At 36.3% G+C, this 21737-nt stretch overlaps 1 protein-coding gene across 1 annotated transcript in view; it reads left to right on the forward strand.

The window, feature by feature from the left end:
* Positions 1–3247: 3247 nt before the first annotated feature.
* Positions 3248–21737, forward strand: part of SOX5 (SRY-box transcription factor 5) — a 403151-nt gene continuing 384661 nt past the window's right edge. The window contains exon 1 of the mRNA XM_080660592.1: positions 3248–3387. Coding sequence (XP_080516718.1) covers positions 3350–3387 — 38 coding nt within the window. The 5' untranslated portion in view covers positions 3248–3349. The remainder of the gene's footprint in view (positions 3388–21737) is intronic.

Consider the following 21737-nt stretch of genomic DNA (forward strand, 5'->3'; position numbering starts at 1 on the left):
ATAAGATCTGGCTTCAAGTAACAAATGGACCACTAACCATTTGTATGACTTTAAATTCCTTTTGCCCAAGTTTAAACACTGGGGAACTTAGGGATATACAGACCCCCTCTTGTCTATGCTGCACATGATCCATGAGCTAATCTATGTGAACAAACTTCCTTATGAGCTTGGGAGTTCCATTAGTTCAAAATATCATTATTAAAATGATCATTATATTTGGCAAATTTTCTGTCTAGTTCCTAGCCTATTTTAAATCGTTCAGTAGGGATGATTGTGCAAGAAATAATTTGTTTTTTTGAATAGCTCCAGTGATGTTTATAGAAATACACTGAAACCTTAAACTGACTTCCAAACCATTTAATATGTTCCTATATATTCTGTGTGTTTATTTGGCATATGTATATTCACACATACATATATTAAGTATCTCTAAAAACAAAACCGAAGACAAGGAAGATCCTGATATGACCATCTTTCCATTATGCTATAGGTGGCCTCAAACACTCACACTCTCTTTCTTACCTGCTCGGCTGACCTTCTGGATTAGAGTTTCAGAGAAACAACCAGAGGTATTAGCTGTAGCAAGACAGCAGCTGGGACCATACGGATCTCAGCATCCTGCCTTATGGCCATTATCTTTGTTTCTATCTTTATGCTGCCACAATGTCTCCTTCTTGTGCTCTCCCTGCATCCTCTCCTCACTGCCTCCTCCTTTTCCTGAATCCACCGCCCATTGCCCCTGTAACTCACCTCCCGCCGTCTTCATTTTTTCTCTATTTATATAAGAGGAAGCAAGATTCTCTAATTTGGAAATTTAAAAACAAAACTATTTTTAAAGGGTATATAATAGCTATGTGAACAATATAAAATATTATTTTGTATACTTTATCAATTAGAATATATCAGATTGTAGGTCTCATAAGGGTTAAAAACATATGTAAAATAAATGCAGCAATTTTCCCATTTTTCTATGTAGGAGTGAGTTGTGGCTATAATAAAAATAATTTGAGGCTAATGACAAGAAAGAATAGTGAGTAATATCCGTCCCCCCTCCCCAACTGCTGAAAATGAAAATCATGTCAGCGTCAAGTCATTTTTGCCACATCCCTTGTTAACAGCTTTTTCAGGGTGGGTCATAATTCTGTGTTTTGTTAGTGTCTTAACTCCATAGTGACATGCTTAAGGCTTATTCCACATTGATTTTGTAGTATATACTAGTATATGTTTATTTTTAGGATACTCCATCATGTGAATGATGGATTGCATTAATAAGTTATTACCAACTTTGTCAAAAAATTATAAGCTTTGAATGAACAATATATTAATATGTGAAGGTGAATCATTGATTGTGATATTTGAATATGTGTATGGTGTCACGTTGTGTATGTCTAAGAAAGTAAACTTACTGTCTGCCTGTCGCCAGGGGGGAAAAAAAGTGGGACCTAATCAAACTGCTGTGGGGTCAACCCTTGTGGTTTTAAAGGCCCTTAATGTTGTCCAGCTGCAAAATAAAAGGAATTGGGAGGGGAAGTTGGAAGGAGTGGAGGGGGTTGGGGGGAAATGTGTGGAAAAGAACAGGGAGTCTGGCTTTTATTTTTTTTTAAAGTGAGTTCAGTGCCAGCCTGGACATTGGCTGTGCAGACTATTGAGCCATTGTCTGCTCCATTTCCAGAATAGCCCCCAGTTAATCACTTCGGCTTTGAAGGGAATTTCCTCGTGGAATTCTCCACAGAAAATCTAATCAACTGACCTGCCCTCTCAACAATGGAAGGCTTTTTTTTCTCTCTTTCCCTTATTGGGGCGGGCTCTGTAATGTAGCCTTTTGTGCAGAATGAACCCTCCCAGTAGGAGTGGAGAGCGTGTGTGAGTGACTGAGTGTGTGAGTGTGTGTGAGTGTGTGTGTGTGTGTGTGTGTGAAGAATGCACACTATCTCGTGTTGGTGAGTGTGTGCTTACTCCCTGACCAGATGCTGCGGTGCGCGGGGCAGCCACCAGCTCTGCGTGCGTGTCTGTGTAAGTGTCTCTCTCTGTGTGTATGTGGTGTATGTGCCTCTGTCATTTCATGTCAAAGGTACATTACCTGATTACCTTCCTCGCCTGCCAGATTTTTATCTAGATAATTGGAACTGCTATGGAGGCTGTGCCTTGCCAGCCAGCCTAGGATCTGTAAAGCCATAGTTTGTCCACCTTGTTATCTGTGGCTGCCTGGGCAGAGGAAATTAAAGAGATCCCCAGCCAGGGGAGCGCTTCCCAGCCCTGACCTCCCAGCAGTCCCAGGCAGGACAGTTTGCTGGTCCCATCTTTTTGTTTTCTTTTTGTTTTTGTTGTTTGGTTTGCGCTTTTTGTTTCCTCGTGTGTGTGTGTGTGTGTGTGTGTGTGTGCGCGTGTGTGCGTGCGTGTGTGTGTGTGTGTGTGTGTGTGGTACACGCGCGCGTGTGATTTTGGCATGTGGATACCTATTCCCCTCCGCATCGCACACCGCGTTTTATGGAGTTTGGAGCTGAGGAAACTTTGCTTGGGTTGCCAGGACGTTCGCACCACTTTGTGGAAAGCACGAGCGAACAGTGAGACGGACAGAGTGAGTGACAAGTTGTTTACAGGTTTCCTTGAAGGGGCCTCTGCTATATTTCAATCTGTCAAAGTTGCTTTTCTTCCCTCAGAACAATGCCTGATTGTTGTGTGCGAGTGTGTGTGTGTGTGTGTGTGTGTGTGTGTGTGTGTGTGTTTCCGTGTGCTCACAGAGAGAGCCTAGGAAGGGGTGAGAAGGAATAACAATTCTTTGTGTAAAAAATGCTATTACTATAATTTCTTTGCTTAGTAAGTTAATAATGCAGTTTGACCGGGGTTCTGCTAGTGTACAGATTTCTCTTTTAATCAGCAGCAAATGCATTTTAGAAAAAACCATGCTGTGTGTGTGTGTGTGTGTGTATGTGTGTGTGTGAGACAGACTTTTATTATTTAGAGGAGAGAGAGTATGGGAGATGTGTTAAAGGAGTTGACTCCTCACATTCGGTGATGTCTAGAAGAGAGAATTAAAAGGAAAGGACAGGCACCCTGAGGTTGTCTAGTGCCTTGCAGCCCTAAAGAGCATGCAGCCCCGTGGAGGGGGGAGCAGCCAGACTCCGCTGTTGGAAGTGCGCTACCCCTTTAAGAGACTGGTCAAGGAGTCCTAGGAGAGGGAGGGGGGATGAGGGGGAAAAGAGAGAGAGATTGAGAGAGAGGGAGAGAGAAAGAGAGAGAGAGAGAAGAGAAAATCAATTGGTTTAGAAGGTTTGGACTCACTTGACAGGTTCAGTTGGAGACGATCATAGGTGGCTGCTGTGACAAAGGGAAATTGTGCTTTTCCAGCATGCTTACTGACCCTGATTTACCTCAGGAGTTTGAAAGGTGAGTACAGTTTTTACCCCCTAATATATTGAAGTACAACTCTCCCATTTTACAGTCGTCTCTGAATCAATTGGAAGATGCTGCTCTGTTTGTTAGGAAAGCTTTTTAGCTCAGTGTTTCTGCAATCTTGTTAGCTGATTTTTGGTGGTGATTGCCCGGACCAAATTGAACTGATTTGTAAAGTCTCTGAGATTTCAGTGTTTTTAGGTTGCGTCCTATAACAGGAAATTAAATGAACATTAAGCATCTCTCTCTCTCCCTCACTGGCTTCTTTTCTCTTTCTCATTCACTCTCTTACTTTCTTCCTTCATTGATATTTTTCTTCCCTTCTACACCTTTTTAACTGTTTTTGTGCAGAGTTGTTAACCATTTTCAACATCTCTGTCTGGCAATTCCTGGGGTGACAGAAGATTTTAATGGTGGTTCAAACGGAGGCTGTAAGTTCCTATGTGATCCTTCGTAAAACTTTGGAAGCTGCTCAGTAAAGCACATGACCTTTTGTTGATATAAGAGAGCAGATTATTTTAAAGAATATTTAATATTGCAGCAACCCCTTAGATTACTTTTGAAATGTCAAAAAAAAAGGGAAATGGGATGATCCCTTTCTAAGTTTTTGTGACCACTTTATGCACTGCTGTCTTAAACTAAATTTTGATTTACAATATATCCCCTTTTGCTCTAATGGGAATATGTGTATTTGTAATTAACTAGTTCCTATTTGAATAAATATGTGCAATATCCTTCTATTTGATGTTGATGTAAGTGAAGCAGGGCTTTGCAAGAATTTTAGCCTTCTTAGTGTTTCTATAAGTTCACATTGAAATTTTTTAAAATTTGAGTTCTTATCCCAGCATAAGTTCATTTTTAGAACTATAAATAGAATTTTGTTTGCCATTAAAAAGAATTCAAACTTTGTATTCTGTATGGTGAATTTTTTTAAAAAAAGCTAAAAAAAGCCAGGATGCATAATACCCAGGCTTTTTTTTCAATTTCATGAAAGCTACCTTCTGTATAAACATTTGTTGTATCTGACTATGCAATGCAAGCTAGGTGCTAGACCAGCTGGTTAAAAATATGCTAAGTCAAGCTGTTCATCGCTCAAACAACTGAATTTGATATGAAAAGATGAAAAAAGAAAAGACAAAGATTAAAACATTCTAGAAGTGAAGCAATTGAAGAGAAGGGTATTAAGAATAAAATAATGTTTGATGTGGCCAAAATTAGAGAAACCAATATCAGATCAGGGAAGAAAGTAAAATAGCCAACATATACACTTTAATACTGTCTTCTTTCTTTCATTTATTCTTCATCTTTTTTTTAATTAAGGTGAATCCTCACTAGATAATTTCAGTGAAAGATTGAGTGTTCTTAATAGCTTGAATTTATCTTTTCAAGTTTTATACATTAACTCTTTCAAATAGCTTTTGTTTGCAAATACAGCCTATTTCATATGTATATGCTGATGTTATTAATATTGGAATATAATATTGCTTTAATGTAGCAGTTTGTTAATATACAATAGTAACTTTCCCAGCATGTGCTCAGGGTACCACTGAAATAACAGTATTCTTCAACTCTATACTTTTGAAAATAAAACTCCTGAGTCTGATTCGTAAGCATGTTAACAGACTGTTCTTATAAAAAGGTAGTTACATATTAACAGGCTGTAGCCTATTTCTCTATATAGGCAAGCTTTCCTGCTGTGAACTTTATTTGTATTTTTTCAGTTATCTCTTTCAAACTAAACTTTTACTTTTCCTTATTCTGATGCTCACATCTCTTCACAATTTTTTTTTTCCTCCGGATGAGAATTTCTTTTTGTTGTTGTTGTCACCTAGAGGCATGCTTTTCTAACTGGCTAATTAAATAAGCAAGTGATAATCAATAGAGTTGTTAGTATAGACAGCATGTGTGGCAATATTAGTAGCTAAAATAATTTTGAAAACTGTCATATAATATAAAATGTCTTAATAATTTCCCCTACGGTTATACTTGGTAATATATACAAAAATCTCAATAAATCATTGCTATTTATTTACATTGAATGTGTATGAGTGGGTATAGATGTAGTCATCCACATAGAGTATATAACTTGCAGATTCAATAGTGAATACATATATTCTCCAGAGGAGGTATATATTCTATAACTATACTATCACATAGAGTCAGGTTTTCTTTGCATTTTTCAAATATTTGCAACTTTCATTGAATAAGTAGGGTTTTTCTATCAAGTGCTGATTTTTATTCTATTTACTCACCTGCTATAGTTGTTCACTCAAACTTAGTCTGAAATCTGAAGGAAAGACTTCTAAACTTCTTTGTGAGATAGAGAACTTTGCTCTGGAGGTTATAAACAAGTTTCTTAGGGGTCATGTATTTTGGAAGTTTTATGTGATCTTTTTATCTAATTTTATTTGTAGAGTCATGTCCATCTTCTGCTATTCTCTGCAACCTGTAGACTAGTTGGGACTTTAAGGAATATTCAAAACTTAAAAATCAGAATCAAAATTTGGATTTATACATGTTATGTGTGTATTATCAATACTGTCAGACTAATATGCAGTTGTTAAATTCAAAACTAGTAGCAATTTCATTGTTAAAAAATGTTCAGGAGGTAAAGAGTGATTCTAAAATGTAAAGAAGAATTATTTTATTTTTCCTTGCAAGCGTCCTTGTCATAATTGATTATGACTAATGAAAAACACAATTCTCAGGTGAGAGGTGAATAGGCGAGGTATATCCTAAGGAATTGTTTGTAAGCAATTTAGAGGGAACATAATTGGCAACATGGTCTAAACGTTAGCAATAGCATCATAAAAGAATGAAAGTCTGAACTCTCCTAAAAATTTTTAAATGAAGATAGTGAAGTTATATTATTTCTCTGAAAATAAAAAAATAAAAAATTGTGAGGTAAGAATTTTCCTTTAGGAATAGCTTTTTTTCATATTACTAGAATGAAAATATTTAAATTTTGCCTTAAATATTAATATTAGTTTATTTCTGATGAATGAAAAAATGAGTTTTTGATACTATCATTAAAATTGTATTCTCTTTCTTTCCTTTATATTTATTCTATTTGATAATATAATAGTGTTATGACTAAACTACTTGTCACTTTCCAACTGCTTTACGTTAGAGACTTCAGTAAAAAGCAAGTGTAAGATGATAGCTTAAGAAAACAGTTTCATAATAAATAGAAAAATTGGGATTGAACGTAGTAGGATGCAACAAATTAAGTTCATAGTATCACCTACTTGATTGCTTCTCTCAAAACGGGTGCAGACAACAGATTGCGTATTTTACTCAGTCACAAGGTTTTACTCTTCTGTAATGAAAATCTAACTTATATACCTATCATATTTATTTGTGGTCATATTGACTAAAGGGACAATTTTTTTTCACATTAAGAAACTTTTAAGTGTTTTCTGAAGCCTCCTACAGAAGGTATTATGAAAAACTAATTTGTTAAACTACCATGAAAAATTAGTATTAGCGGTCTACAAGGATCCCTCTGACATTAGCAGTACTTTAATTACCTAAAGTTTGGCCATAGTTATAAAATACTTATTACTCAGACAGATTTATGCGACTTAATTAGGGACTTAAAAAAATAATTGTACTCATTTGATAAGACAGTCGTGTTAGCAGGTAATCTTTAGCTGTGAATCGAAGGAAAGTTACCTGATCACATTCTATCACCTGAAGGCAACTGTAAACCTGTAACTTTGACATTATGTCTTCGGGATGTTCTGATATCTGCCTTTGTTCACTTTATTACTTTTTATTTACTAACACTTTGTAGAGGAAAAGGTGCCTATCATTGATTATAGATTTTAATTACCTTCTCAGTAAGCCTGCAAGTTAACTGAGCTATAATAGTAGCTTGGAATGCAGCTTGCTTGAAGCAATGGGCAAACTGCACTTCTGTCACACTCACACTGGAGGACGGTCCTGAAGGCTTAGCAGAGACCTGACTGATTACCAAGACAAGTAAGGGTTAAATGTCAGGTGGCGTTATATACTGCTCAGTGTTGAGCAGATTAACAGATATAGAAATGTGTGAATGTTATGATTACTTCACATGTTTCTCAAATATAATAAGCAGATGACAAAGTATTTACCTGCTCTTAGGGAGTTTTAACTTAAATCTGTATATGCATCAGACCTGAGAGGCAAATTAAATGACCTATTCTAATAGTTCAGCACATTACTTCTCCACAGAGCTGGGAGCTATTTCAAATGGATTACATTTATAACACATTTAAAAAACAAAAGTGCATTTATGGATAAAATCTGATCTTTATTATCTATTGTTTCCACTGTCAATTCTCCAGCCTCCTAAGGAGTATATGCATAACGCAGTTATGTATTCTGTAGGTTGAACACCTTCCTTTTTATAAATTAACTAAGCATAATGATGGATTTTTGCTTTCTTCTATAATTTGTTATTCATTTATCATTTCAATGAGGTTAACTAATAAGATGGGAAATAAACTAATACATTTCTGTTGTACTAACTAATTCACATATAGTTTATTATGTCAGTTCTCTGACCCAGATGATGGCAATCAGATAAAAAGATGTTCATAGATTTAACCACAGCATGGAATACTTTCCTTCTAATGGAAAAAAAAATTGTTGAACAAGAAATGGGCTAAAACATAGTAAATTCTTTCTTGCCTCATTCATTCCGCCCTTTCCTGTTCATCAATTGATAGCATCATCACTTATATTAAACACAACATGCGAATGTGAACTACACGTAGTGGTATTGCTAGCCTATAGTGTGACATAGACGAATGAGTGGCGTTGCTAGAAAAGAAAACATTTAAAGACTATACTGTGTTCCTTCAGGGAACAGTATTTATTTACACACCCTTTAGGAGGATGCTACACATCCCTTCCTTTTAATCAAGACCTGATCATGGTTCAGGAGAAGACCTCTTTCTGTCTCTTTTATCTTATGTGTTTTCTCCTGCAGTTTGATAGCCGGTCTCCTTTCCCTTTAGAATTAGCTGTTCCTCTCTTCACTTACTAGTTGAGAGAGTTTTATACGTCTCCTCTGGAGACACAGTTGTGTATGGTTCTGCTTGTCCAATAGGGGGGTGTTGCATTTCTACACATTCAGTATCCTGTTCCGTTGGAGCCTGAGTGAAACCTCAGCAGTCCTCCCAGCCTTTGCCAGCCTGAGGAGTCAGAGACTCCAAGTTGTTCCCAGCTCTTGCGCCTTCATTGTAGAGCTGCGTTCTGCTCTGGGCTGCCGAGGAGGACCAGACCGGAACAGGATTGAGAAGAATTCTGGTGAGAACTGTTTAGAGGGATATGGTATTTTAAAAGAATGTAGTAAACAAGCAGAATTGTGGCATAAACAAAGATAATTAGCATAAACAATGTCGTTTTAGGACAGGTGGTTTAAAAAAACAAACAAAACAAAAAACCCAAATATGAACCCAACTTGAATGCTGCCAGTTTAGAACCACTGAGCTTTAATCGGTACTTCATGAGAATTACCCAGGTTTGTTGATAAACTTGTTAACATGCCTTTTCTGTTTCTTCTGTATCATTTTTTTTTTCCGGTCATTATGCCCTTTTGTCACCCAGCTTGAAAGCAATTAATCTATTACAAGGTAGTTTAAGGAGTTTTTCTTACCCATAAAACATGACAGAAGGAAAATTAAAAACAAAAGCTTGTAGATGTTCATAGACATTTGAAATCAGTGTCTAACTTTAAATCAATTCAAACCTGAACTTGGCTCACTGTGTTTCGAATCTCTCTTTCTATTATTTAAGTAACATTTCAGGCACTTGGCTCTTTAGTTTTGTCTTGCCTTAGATTTGAGAGATTTTTCTTTTATTTTTTGCTGTGGCTGAATCATCACTTGTGTTATATGTTTATTTCTAAGTGTTGCTTATTTCATCTTCCTGTTTTTCTCTATAACTGATTGAAGGTGGTCCAGCAGTGTATCAATGTAGCTGGTGATCATGCAGCATAAGGATGCTAGTACTGTGAACCACATTATCTAAACCTGCTATGCGGTTGTGATGAATTCTGATGTGGAGACATTTAGGCTTATTACTAAATGATGTATTTTTTCTTAATTCTTTATACTGAAATGTCTTGACTTAAATGTAATGTAGAGTGTGGTGTACAGAAATCTTTTGCTTTTTCTTGCATTAAGGACCAAAGTTCTTTATTGAAGTTAAGGTTTTTATGTCTTCATTTTCTCATGGAGAATAAGGACCAGGAATTCAAACTGGATATCTCTGGTGTTCTGTAGCCCTTCTCTTTGCTGAAATGAAAGCATTTGTGAATGAGTTTTGGTTTTTTGCAGTTATAAAGATGTGTGTAAACTAGTAAACCATGTCTCATTCATGTGCTATGTAGAATTCTCGTACTTCAGGGACAAAAATAATTTGGCTACGAATTACTAGGGCTACCTGCCAGTGCCAACACATACTGTAGGTAAGAGGAACACTATAAAGAAATACTTCTGGAAGCAAACCCGTTGAAACTTTCATATGTAACAGTGTATCTATTTCTGCTCTTCACATCTTTGAGAGAATGTGTTGTTTTTTTTAGGAAAGAAAATGTTAAAAAAACAGAAGGTATGATCTCTTAAGATGTATTAGTAGCTTCATTTTTAATGTTTCTTATTGTGGAGATGCATAGGGGTTCATTGTGTTCTGTGCATACGTTTCTGCTCTACTCATCCCAGTCATTTCTGTCACACCAAAACCTAATAATCAGATGCATTGAGAAAAGATGTATTTTGAAGAAATGAAGTTCATTTTGTAGGGCCAGAAAAAAAAGTCACCCTCAAAACTGTATAAGATTTGTATATTGATAGTTTAAGAGAGTTAGATCAGTTGGGACACTGAGCAGCAATTTCATAAAGGATGTGTTCTCTCCTTTAGGGCTTCAGGAATATTATTGAGGACAGAAAGGAAAAGGTTAGTCTGCTTTGCACGTTGATTATTTTTAATCCTGTAGTAAAAGAAAATATAGGTCCAATTAGTATTTTCCTGGTATGTTTTAATTAAAATGCATTTTTTAAATGTAGTAAATCGTTTACATTAGTACTGATTTTGGTTCAGTTTTGTTTTTATGTTAATTAGGATGAAGATACCAAGGTGGTAGGTTGTTTATGAAGTTGTTATGGAATTTTCACATATAATCTGTTGACTTTTTATTTTAAACAATTTCCTATTTATCTAATAAAAGGGCATTCTAGTGAAAAAGAAACACAAACACTGAAAATGAGAAATACGCCTTCACATCAGAGAACACAGAATGAACAAAAGTAATGCTTTATTTATGATATTAATTTTTTATTCGCAGTTAATATAGGTTGCTTGATAAAGTTCTAACACATTTTTATGCTACTTATTGAGCTAAAGTATTACTTGTTTGCCCACAACTTTTTCCTTTGGTTATTTACCTGGGCCAGAGTATGTTGGGTAATAATTTACAAAGTCCAAAGACTTTTTTTACTCCTTTCCTGTCATCCCTTTGTTTCAACACCCCCCTTTTATTTATTTGCTATTGAGTTTCATAATATGTTTGAAGACAGTTTGCAGGATGATACCACATAAAACTAATGTTAATATTTATTTTTTTCTTCTTTATCTGCACTAAGAGAGATATATGTTGAAGACTTGTTAAGATAATGTATAGTGTTCCTATTCTTTAGTAGAGAAAGAAATTTACTGGTGATCAAACTATTTAATTTTTGAAACTAATTCATTCACCAATTCAACTTTGACTTTGAATGAGCGATAATCAAATATACACTATAAGATTCAGATTGTCATCTCTCCCATGGTGTCATCAGGATGTGAAGAAAACTTTTGTGTAATATTCTAAAGACCATTAATCAAACAGAACACCTGAATGGAGAAACAGATAACAATACATGCTATTGCTAAGGCATGAACTATTTCCCTTGAGTCATAAACATAGCTAGAATTTAGGAAATTTTAAAAAAAGATATTGTTTTTAGAGTCCTAAGGATTATGGGGTATAAACTTGGTAGTGTAATTGTTTATTGAAAATTTAGCATTATTGGAACAGTAAAATGAATCTAATTTGATCTACAAACAGTTTAGGAATATTTAATGCTTTTAAAAAGCATTCTTCTGGAAAAATAAAAGCATATCCAGAAGATCTTGAGAGCAACTTAAAGTTTCAGAGTGAAGGAGCAGAATATATAGAGTAATTTAAAGCATAATTGGGCATTAGTAATAGTAATGTGAAGTACTTATTTTGTGGGATGTAATAGCTATACACACTTACACATAACAGAAGTTTGGAAATTAGGAGGAACTTTTTCACTTATAGAGTAATTGATTTTGAATAAATTGATTTTGAATAAATCCTACTAAATACTGAAGAAGCTGCAGTTTTGGGGAGAAAATCTTGAAAGAAAGAAATATTTCATAGGAATACAAACAAGATCCATTCCCACTCTCATTTGTAACAAAGGATCTTTTGGCATGAGCTATAAGGGACATATAATAGTATTCTAGCATTAAAAAATCTGAAGGTGGCATTGTGATACGTATTTGATAGAAAATTTGAATTCAAGAAGTTGGGTAAGTCAACATTTGCTTGCATAAAATTTGAGATTTCAGGTTGAGGTGAGGAAGTTGAGTGTTAGTGATCTAAGGCATACATATCAAATAGACATTTTTTTTTGTGGATTTTGAGTGTTTGCTGCTGAAGCATACAACAATTTACTCCTTTCTGATAAAAATATACATTTTTCAGTATCATCATTGGTTTTGGGGGAAATCGTAACATAATAGGAAGTGTTATTAGCTGGATGTGAAATCGCAAGTTCTAGTTCTTTCTTACAGATTGAGAAGAGATTCTGGCTCTTAGTGTATGCATCTGTGAAATGCAGAGATGGGCTGGATCATTTCTAAACTTTCTCAAAATCTCCAAATTTTATCACTCGAACTAAATTTGGAAGATCCCTAGCTCTTTACTCTAGTGGTCAGACTTCTTGACTTTATGCTGCTTTTTGTAGGTAGAATATCCCATAAAACAAACCTGTGCGTGTGGAATCACTTTTCCATTTACCTTACCTGTCGGCTGGGTGGTGGTGTGCAAGAGCAAGTAACCATAGTATGTTTTAGGAGTTTCAAGTCTAAATAGTCTGTATAATTCTTATTTAGGATTAAGTCCTCAAATTTGCTATGAATCACTTAGAAGCTATGTGCTTCAAAAGATAAGATTCATATTTTATGTATTTGAAACTCAGGTGCATGAGACCACCATCCTCAACTATTTCAAATATTGTGAAAGATAAATTACATATGAATTACTGAAAAGACACTGTGGGAGAATATGAAAAGTATGAGAATCGCATTTTACATCAAAGTGCTGAAAACCTACCTTAAGAATAAGATTAAATATAACAAAATAGTAGAGCATTAGGACAGTACTGGGTCAATAAACAGTAATTGTTTTTATATGAATAAATAAAACGTAGAACTTGAAAACTGCACAATCAATTAAGATTACAAATAGATAGAGAAAGATTTTAAGTGGTTTCCAAAATAAATTAGACAATTATTAGCTTTAGCATCTGGCCAGCCAACCTAATATGCATTAGTTGATGGTTGGCGATTTTAAGGAAAGAAATGTTGAACTCTATGAAGCAAGTAGTAGAGGAACAACCAATGAAAGGTGCATTTAAAAAGCTGTATTATTTCAGAGGAGAATGTTCACATATTGGTAATATCTTACATTTGGCAGATTACATGTTTTTTTAGACACAATGTTTTAAAAAAATTGTAGTTATAGCATCAGCAACATAATCTTTGACTACATATCCAAGCACCTTCTTTATTATGTATATCTTGAAAATAGGAGCATGGTATCATGAAGTCATTGTATAAACTAATTACAAGTTTTAATATAGATTCATATATTTGGGATAGCAATATAATTGGCAATATGTTAAAATTAATTATTTGATTAATAATTTTAATATACATTTTTACATCCTATTGTTTCTACTTTGAATTTAGGAATAAAGAATTGGTGTTATTTTATTCTCTTAGTATAGATATAAAGGTTATAAAAGACAAACAACCAGCAAAGTGCCTTATTGAACCAGAAGTACATTTAAAACTAGGACCAAAGGGAAATGTGCAAATATCCTACTGTTAAATGAGTAAGAAAATCTGGAAATCATTCAACTGTACAACTTACTGCTAATGTATTTTATCATCTGGCATTTAGTGATATATACAAAGTTGGCATATGTTCCTACAGCTTCTAAATCAAGAATTAAAACTTTGTGATGTGTAAGTCCCTCAAATTATTTGGGTTTTAGCCTTGCATCTGTAAAATAGGCTTTCAAATGAGTATAGCACTAATTATCCCTCAATGCTAATGAGTCATCTTAAACTTAGAAAATTTAGAAAGATATTTGGATAATTTTGAATGCAAGCCACTGAATTCAAACTTTGAACATTAGGTTGAATTTCTGGCAAATATAAAATGATCAGCACATCAATAATAATTATATATTTTTGTTTGATGACATACTAGTCTGATAGTTGAACATTGTTTTAGCATATAAAATATCTGAAAGAAATGTATTGACCTATTTAAAAAATTGTAATTAATACAACTATAATTGTGTTGAATTCACTTAATGAGTATTGGTTCCAGGTAACGTGTACCTAAATAGCCACAATATAGCCATAGTTGTCTGACAGCTGGCTGCTAATAATGAAATATCCTAAAAAAAGATCTCTTTCCACTTTATATGTAGGAAATCTGATACAGGAACTGTTGTTTTTGGAAGTACCAGTATATCAACTACTTAAATAATGCATTTGCTAATATATCTTATTCCCATGCTTTAAAACCTATGCAAATTAAAATGCACTTGTTAGTATATAATTATGAAAATAAATCATTTTATAGAACAAATCATTGGACAATAAAATCAGAGTTATTTTCTGTTCAGGTGGAACAGGTCACCCACTATTGCTTTTCAAAGTATCGTACAAATATTATGAAAATCAGGAAATATTAACTTGAAGAAACTTATCTATACAAATCCAGTACATCATAGAAGTTTATAGTAAAAGTAACATGAGAGGTTTTGCATTAGCTAGATCCTGATTCCTTAGACTGTAGGTGAAGCTTGGGCAAATTTATAGATTTCTTTTTATGGGTAGCTGTATAACATGCAAACAGAAACAGCTGAGAAAAAGAACCCTTATTTTTGATATAAAATTGTTTTCCATTAAAATAATCTGTTGAAAGCCAGAAGCCATCCAAGTGCTGATACCAATTTAAGAAGATGATCTTTTGCCTTAATTATACATCTGGGAAATATTAGCTGAACATTTTGTGGAGAACAGTGAATACCTTAGTTGCCAGTTGTCTGAAATGCTGCTAATGATCGACATAGTGCCAGTGTTTTGATGGCTAAAACCTAGGCTGAATATGAATACAAAGAACACAGTTGGGGGGGAAAAGCACACATTTTATACAAAACAGATTTCAACCATCTGCTTGGCACTTAAGTTTGCGACTATAGGCAATATATGAAAGAGACCACTGTCCATGTTATGAATGGTATCACTTTTATTGGTACCTTAGAAAAACCATAGGTTTGGAAAGCATATATAACCAATGATTTTCTTCAGCTAAATAATGAAAACAAGGGCCTCACCCAAAATTGTGTTCCCTCTATAATCTCTTCTGTGTCACTCTTCTTTTTCTAGCAAAATGAGTTTCGTGAGTAAAGTAGGTCTCAGTGCTGTACCTCAGGATATTAAAATATACCAGACAACAATACACAAGTGGCCCTAAGGACAGGAACCCCAGATGGTTATGAGATAAAGTACTGTTTGCTTTAGGAATAGGTTATATTCCTGAGTCTGTTGCCTGAGTACTATGGTGCATGTCAAATCAGCATGGGAGTTAATGGTCCAGAAGCACTTCTGAATTTAATGCTTTCCCATTTGTTCTGAATTTATAGTATTAAATCAGACCAGTGCTGTTTCATCACCAGTTCAGTAAAGGAAAATCATGCCATAGATAGTAAATTATAGGCAAAATCTAATTATTTCACCCATTTCATTTACCTTAAAGGTGTGGAAGAAATATTCAATAAAAGAATATTGGCAAGTGTTATATACTAGATGATTTTAAATTTATAGAGTAGTTGATAAGAGCTATTATAGACTGTTACTTAGCATTTAATACACAAAAATAAAATTTTGACCAAGTAATTTCATCTATTTTATTTTCCTTAGCTGAAATATATTTTGCATTTTTAAATATTAGTAAAATTGAGCTATTAGGATATGTTAGCTTATTAATTTATCTAGATTGAATGAATTTCCATAGCTATATTGAGACCATTATAGCTCTTGAGGAATAAGTATATGATTAGCAAAAAGTATAAAGAAATGCTTTCAGAATCCATTTATATCTGTGCTTTCCAATATTGTAGCCACTAGCCACATGCCACAATTGAAGCACTTGAAATGTAGTCAGTCTGCATTGAGATTTGCTGTAAGCATAAATACACACTAGATTTTGAAAGTAAGAATGTAAAATATCTTACTGTTTTTTAATATTATGTGTTAAAATTATTATATTTGGATATATCCATTTAAATAATGTTATTAAAGTTATTTTCACCTGTTTCTTATTACTTTTTTAATGTGGCAACTAGAACATTTCAAATTACATGTGAGGCTCATATTTGTGGCTCACATTATATTTCTACTAGATGGTGCTGTTTTATCCCTTGTGGAGGGAGGAAAATTAAAACTCCTATCTGTATCTAAATTCTAGTAGTTCACAGCTTAGTAGGGTAGCAATTTCAGAAAGACTTCAGATTTTATTAACTGTCTTCCTTCTTAGCTTTCTTCTACAAAAAGGTGAAATTATATCACTTTTAAAATATATATATATATTTTTATTGATTTCAGAGAGGAAAAGAGAGGGAGGGAGCGATATAAACATCAACGATGAAAGAGAATCATTGATGGGCTGCCTCCTGCAGACCCCATGGGAATCAAGCCTGCAACCCGGGCATGTCCCCTTGACTGGAATCGAACCCAGGACCTTTCAATCTGCAGTGCCACACTCTATCCACTGAGCCAAACCGGTTGGGGCTATATCACGTTTTTAAAAGCTTTAGTAGTAACACTGACTTGCACAGATGCTTATATCATTTACTCACTGAATACTGTCAATTTCTCCAAAACACCCATAGATTTATTGTAAATGAAGATCATTGACTAAGGATTGTATAGATTATTTTAGAGATTATAGGTTTCAAAGGGACAATTATATTTATTTTTTGAAATGCCACCTTGTGTACTTGTAATTTATCTACTGGGTTTAAAGAAGTTTGTGGTTGGGTAGGAATACCTTTCCCTTTTGCATCTCAGCTGAAACTACATACAGTTTTTAAAATTCACCCACAAGATGTGATCCCAAGTCTTTCTCTATTCATATAGAGATATACTTATGGAGACAGATATAGAGATAGCACTAACATTCAGTATGGACTTATTATGTGCCAAAGTTAGGCTCACAAAAATCCTATTTTTTAATCCCATTTCTTCACAAATGAAGAAAATGAAACAGTTGCCTAATTTCTTGAAGGTAATGAGTGGCAGAACTGGCAGTCCAGTTCCAAAGACCTCACTATTAATCATCAAATTTTACTATTGCTCTACATAATAAAGTACTGTCAGAACTTTATAACGCACTAGAGGTCTGGTGCAAGAAATTCATGCACTGCGGGGGTGGGGAGTCCCTCAGCCCGGCCTGCGCCCTCTCGCAGTCCAGGAGCCCTCAGGGATGTCCTTCAGTTGGACATCCTTAGAGTTGCTGCGGAGGCAGGAGAGGCTCCCATCACTCCCGATGCGCTCACCAGCTGTGAGCCCAGCTTCTGGCTGACACTGACCACCAGCAGGCAGCTCCTGCATTGAGCATCTGCCCCCTGGTGGTCAGTGCACGTCATAGCAGCCGGTCGTTCCGCCGTTCAGTCGATTTGTATATTAGCCTTGTATTATATAGGATTATGTATTTTAGTGGAAGACAATTCTTTATTCATTCAACAAATGTATTTTACAACCTTTTATGCCAGGCATTATTTTAGTTACTGAATAAATATTACTGAAATGCAGACACTATAAATAAATAACATGATTGTGCTATAAACTTCTAATTTCTCCTCTCTGAATGAGTTCATTTTTGCATGGCACAAGATGATGTGCAAGGTGGTGGATACCCAGATATCTGGGCAATTCTGTAAAAGGTTTCTTGCTAAAGGCCAGTTGGAACTGTTTTTGAGAGATACTAATTTCCAGTGCACATTATACATGGAAACTTCTTACTGTGAGAAGTATAGCTGTAAAATTTCTCAAATCTCTCTCTCAAGCCCTTTACAATGGAATTCCTATGGAAATAATATCTTTGTGGACAGACGTATCTTTGCTCAGAAAGTTTATCTGATCAGCCGAAACCGGTTTGGCTCAGTGGATAGAGTGTCGGCCTGCGGACTGAAGGGTCCCGGGTTCGATTCCGGTCAAGGGCATGTACCTTGGTTGCGGGCACATCCCCAGTGGGAGGTGTGCAGGAGGCAGCTGATCGATGTTTCTCTCTCATCGATGTTTCTAGCTCTCTATCCCTCTCCCTTCCTCTCTGTAAAATATCAATAAAATATATTTTAAAAAAAAGAAAGTTTATCTGATCAGTTTTTGTTGTCTTAATTTGGCAGGAAGCCTCTTTACAGTATAGTGATTTTTAAGTATGTCAGGGTCAACATCTTTTTTTTTTTTTTTTTTTTAGAATATATTTTATTGATATTTTACAGAGAGGAAGGCAGAGGGATAGAGAGCTAGAAACATCGATGGGAGAGAAACATCGATCAGCTGCCTCCTGCACACCTCCCACTGGGGATGTGCCCGCAACCAAGGTACATGCCCTTGACCGGAATCGAACCCGGGACCCTTCAGTCCGCAGGCCGACACTCTATCCACTGAGCCAAACCGGTTAGGGCAGGGTCAACATCTTATATGGTGATATTAACATGGAAAACTGTGATGAATTGGTAAATAATTATATGATTAATAGGATATTAATCTTTTGTTCTCACTTGTAGCCATGACATACTGATTTTATTGGGTGGCAGGCAGGAGTGTTTGTAATTTTGAGTAGGAAACTCAATCAGGTATGACTGCAGGTTCCTGGGAACAATAAAGCATTTTGGAATGGAAATTAACCCTATGGTCTGTCTCTATGAACTTTCAAATTTTATTGTTAAATTAATATTTTTAAATGTAGGTTTGAATTTTTCCATGAGTCTCTGTTTAAATCTTAAGCTTTTAAGTATTTTTCCATATGAAGATATGGCTGGTTTCTGGTACTTTCTCTGATTTCATGATACCTTACTAAGGAGGCCATATAGCTATCATTATCATTGGGCTTTGGTGTCAGAATGCTTAAGTTTATTTTACACCTCCATCACATGTTAGCTGTATGGTTTTTGCAAGTTACATAAAGTCTCCTTGCCTTAATTTCTTCATCTGTGAAATCGGGATTTTAATAATTTTCATCATTTAGGTCACTTTACTGCTTAAATAAAAAAACATATGTAACTTAGCATGGTCAGGAAATGTATATTATTATTCCCTTGAATAGATGTTAATCATGTATAAAGAAGTCCAAGTATATTTCACGTAATATGGCAAATAATATTGGGCTACATAAGGACACATAACTATCAACTAATTAGTAAGTATTGTTAAAACCCATGGTTGTACAGGACTTATTAGAACTTCAAGTACTTCCTAAAAGGATTAAAATATTTAAATTAAATATTCCTGTTGTAGATTCACAAATTTACATGTTTTATAACATATACATATTTTATAAAATTATGTATTATACATATAGTATGCACACAATATCTGTATATATAAGAGCCTAAGCGACCGTCACAACCAAAACAACCGAATGGACGACCGTACAGGGCTGTGTGGGGCGACCAGGCCAGCAGGGGGTTAGTGAGGGACGACCAAACAACTGAATAGAGGGCTGTGTGGGGTGACCAGGCCAGCAGGGGGGGTAGTGAGGGGTGACCAAATGACTGAACAGCAGGCTGCATGGGGCAACCAGGCCAGCAGGCGGGGAAGTTGGGGGCTACCAGGCCAGTGGGGGGGCAGTGAGGGGCAACCAGGATGGCAGGGGGGGCAGTTGGGGGCAACCAGGCCAGTAGGGGGGGCAGTAAGGGGTGACCAGGCCATTGGGGGCGTTAGGGGTGACCAGACTGGCAGAGGAGTGGGCAGTTGGGGGCGACCAGGTCGGCAGGGGGCACAGTTAGGGGCAATCAGGCAGGAAGGCAGGTAAGCAGTTAGAAGCCAGTGGTCCCTGATTGTGAGAGGGATGTCCGACTGCCGGTGTCCCGATCCTAGGGATCAGGACTAAACTGGCAGTCGGACATCCTCTGAGGGGTCCTGGATTGGAGATGGTGCAGGCTGGGCTGAGGGGACCCCCCCGTGCATGAATTTCATGCACCGGGCCTCTAGTATGTTATATAAGTACTAGAGGACCAGTGCACGGGATTTGTGCACTGGCAGGGTGCATGGCCTCTGGGGATTGGCCCACTGTGGGAGCGCCGCTCACTGGGTCAGCTGAGCGACTGTGGACCTGCCCTCTGAGTGCTGCTCCCTGGTCCTGCATCTTTCTTGGAGCCTGAGCACTCACCTCTCCAGGGGACCCGGTTGGGGCTGTGCCCAGGGACAATAGCACTGAGAGGCGGCAGTGTAGGTCCAAGTCCATTCGTGGTCACAAGCTCGCCTCCCAGCCTCCAGGGTCAGCTCTATGAGCCCAGTGGCAGCGCTGCACAACCTACGGGTGTCTGGAGAAGGTGGCAGGGAGCGAGGAGGAGGATCCTGGGGTGAGGAGGCAATGATCGCAACCCAGGTTCCTGCCCATCAGCCCAGAGTTCGCAGCAGCAGGAGCAGCCACTCATCCCAGTCAGCCGAGCAGTGCTCTGACCAGCAGGAGGCAGCTCCTGCATTGAGCATTTTCCCCCTGGTGGTCAGTGCACATCATAGCGACTGGTCAACTGGTTGTTCTGGTCATTGTGCAGTTCAGTTGCTGGCCTTTTATTACATTGGATGTGTATAGATAGATAACAAAAGGGAAGATAATTATTTCTGAAATTATGGCTAAGAACTCTGTGTTACCAGATAATCATAACAAGGTTAATGATTATAATTTTCTGATTAAAAAAATTACCATTTTATTAGTAGCCACAACTTTTGGAGGAGACTTAATGTCTGAGAGAGTAATTTATTATATGAATCTTTAAATTGTCTTCAGTAGAAGTATTACAGAATATTCATAGTAGAAGCATGTTAAGGCTGCCTAGTATTAATTTTGCCTGCTCTGATAAATGTGTTGTTTCTGTAGATGTTAGACAACCCAGCATCTCATTGGGTCCTCTGGGTTGACTTAAATATAAAAGTTAATATAAATAAATTAAAATAGCATATAATTTAATAAGCTTTCTTATCTACATTTAGAGTGATATAGATACAAACATTATTCTCATACTGATTTAGTCATTTAACAATATTTAGTGAATACTTACTATACAGGTAATTTGTTTGGCAAGGTGAAAGTACACATCAATGTAAATGAAGGAATGGGAAGGAGAAACAGTATATAAAAGAGTAAGATAAGAAAGATATTTATAATTTATCTCTTTATCAATATGAGACTATTATTTAAAAACTAGAGGCCCAATGCATGAAATTCGTGCAAGAGTAGGCCTTCCTTCCCCTGGCTGGCTGCTGGCACCGGCTTCCCTCTGGCACCTGGGAACCAACCTTCCTTCCAGCCCCAGTTCATCCGGAAGGACGTCCTGAATGCTGTCCGTCTAATTAGCATATTACCCTTTTATTATTAGAGATACCTCTATTTTCTATTTGCAAACTGAAGGTGTCACCAAAGCTGATGGTTTCACTTTAGACATAATTATTTTAGAATTCCTCTTTATGACAACATTTAGGCACTTATAGATCACAATCTAATAAGCTCTATTTTTTTCAGATTTTTTTTTTCTTTATTGATTAAGGTATTACATACGTGTCCTTATCCCCCCATTGCCTCCTCATCCCCCCCCCCCCCACTTATGCCCTCACCCTCCTGGTGTCTGTGTCCATTGGTTAGGATTATATGCATGGATATAAATCCTTTGTTTGATCTCTCTCCCTTACCCCCACCTGCCCTACCTTCCCTCTGAGGTTTGATGGCTTGATCAATGCTTCTCTGTCACTGGATCTGTTTT

The sequence above is a fragment of the Plecotus auritus genome, assembly GCF_963455305.1.
Source record: "Plecotus auritus genome assembly, chromosome: 3".
Classification (NCBI taxonomy): domain Eukaryota; kingdom Metazoa; phylum Chordata; class Mammalia; order Chiroptera; family Vespertilionidae; genus Plecotus; species Plecotus auritus.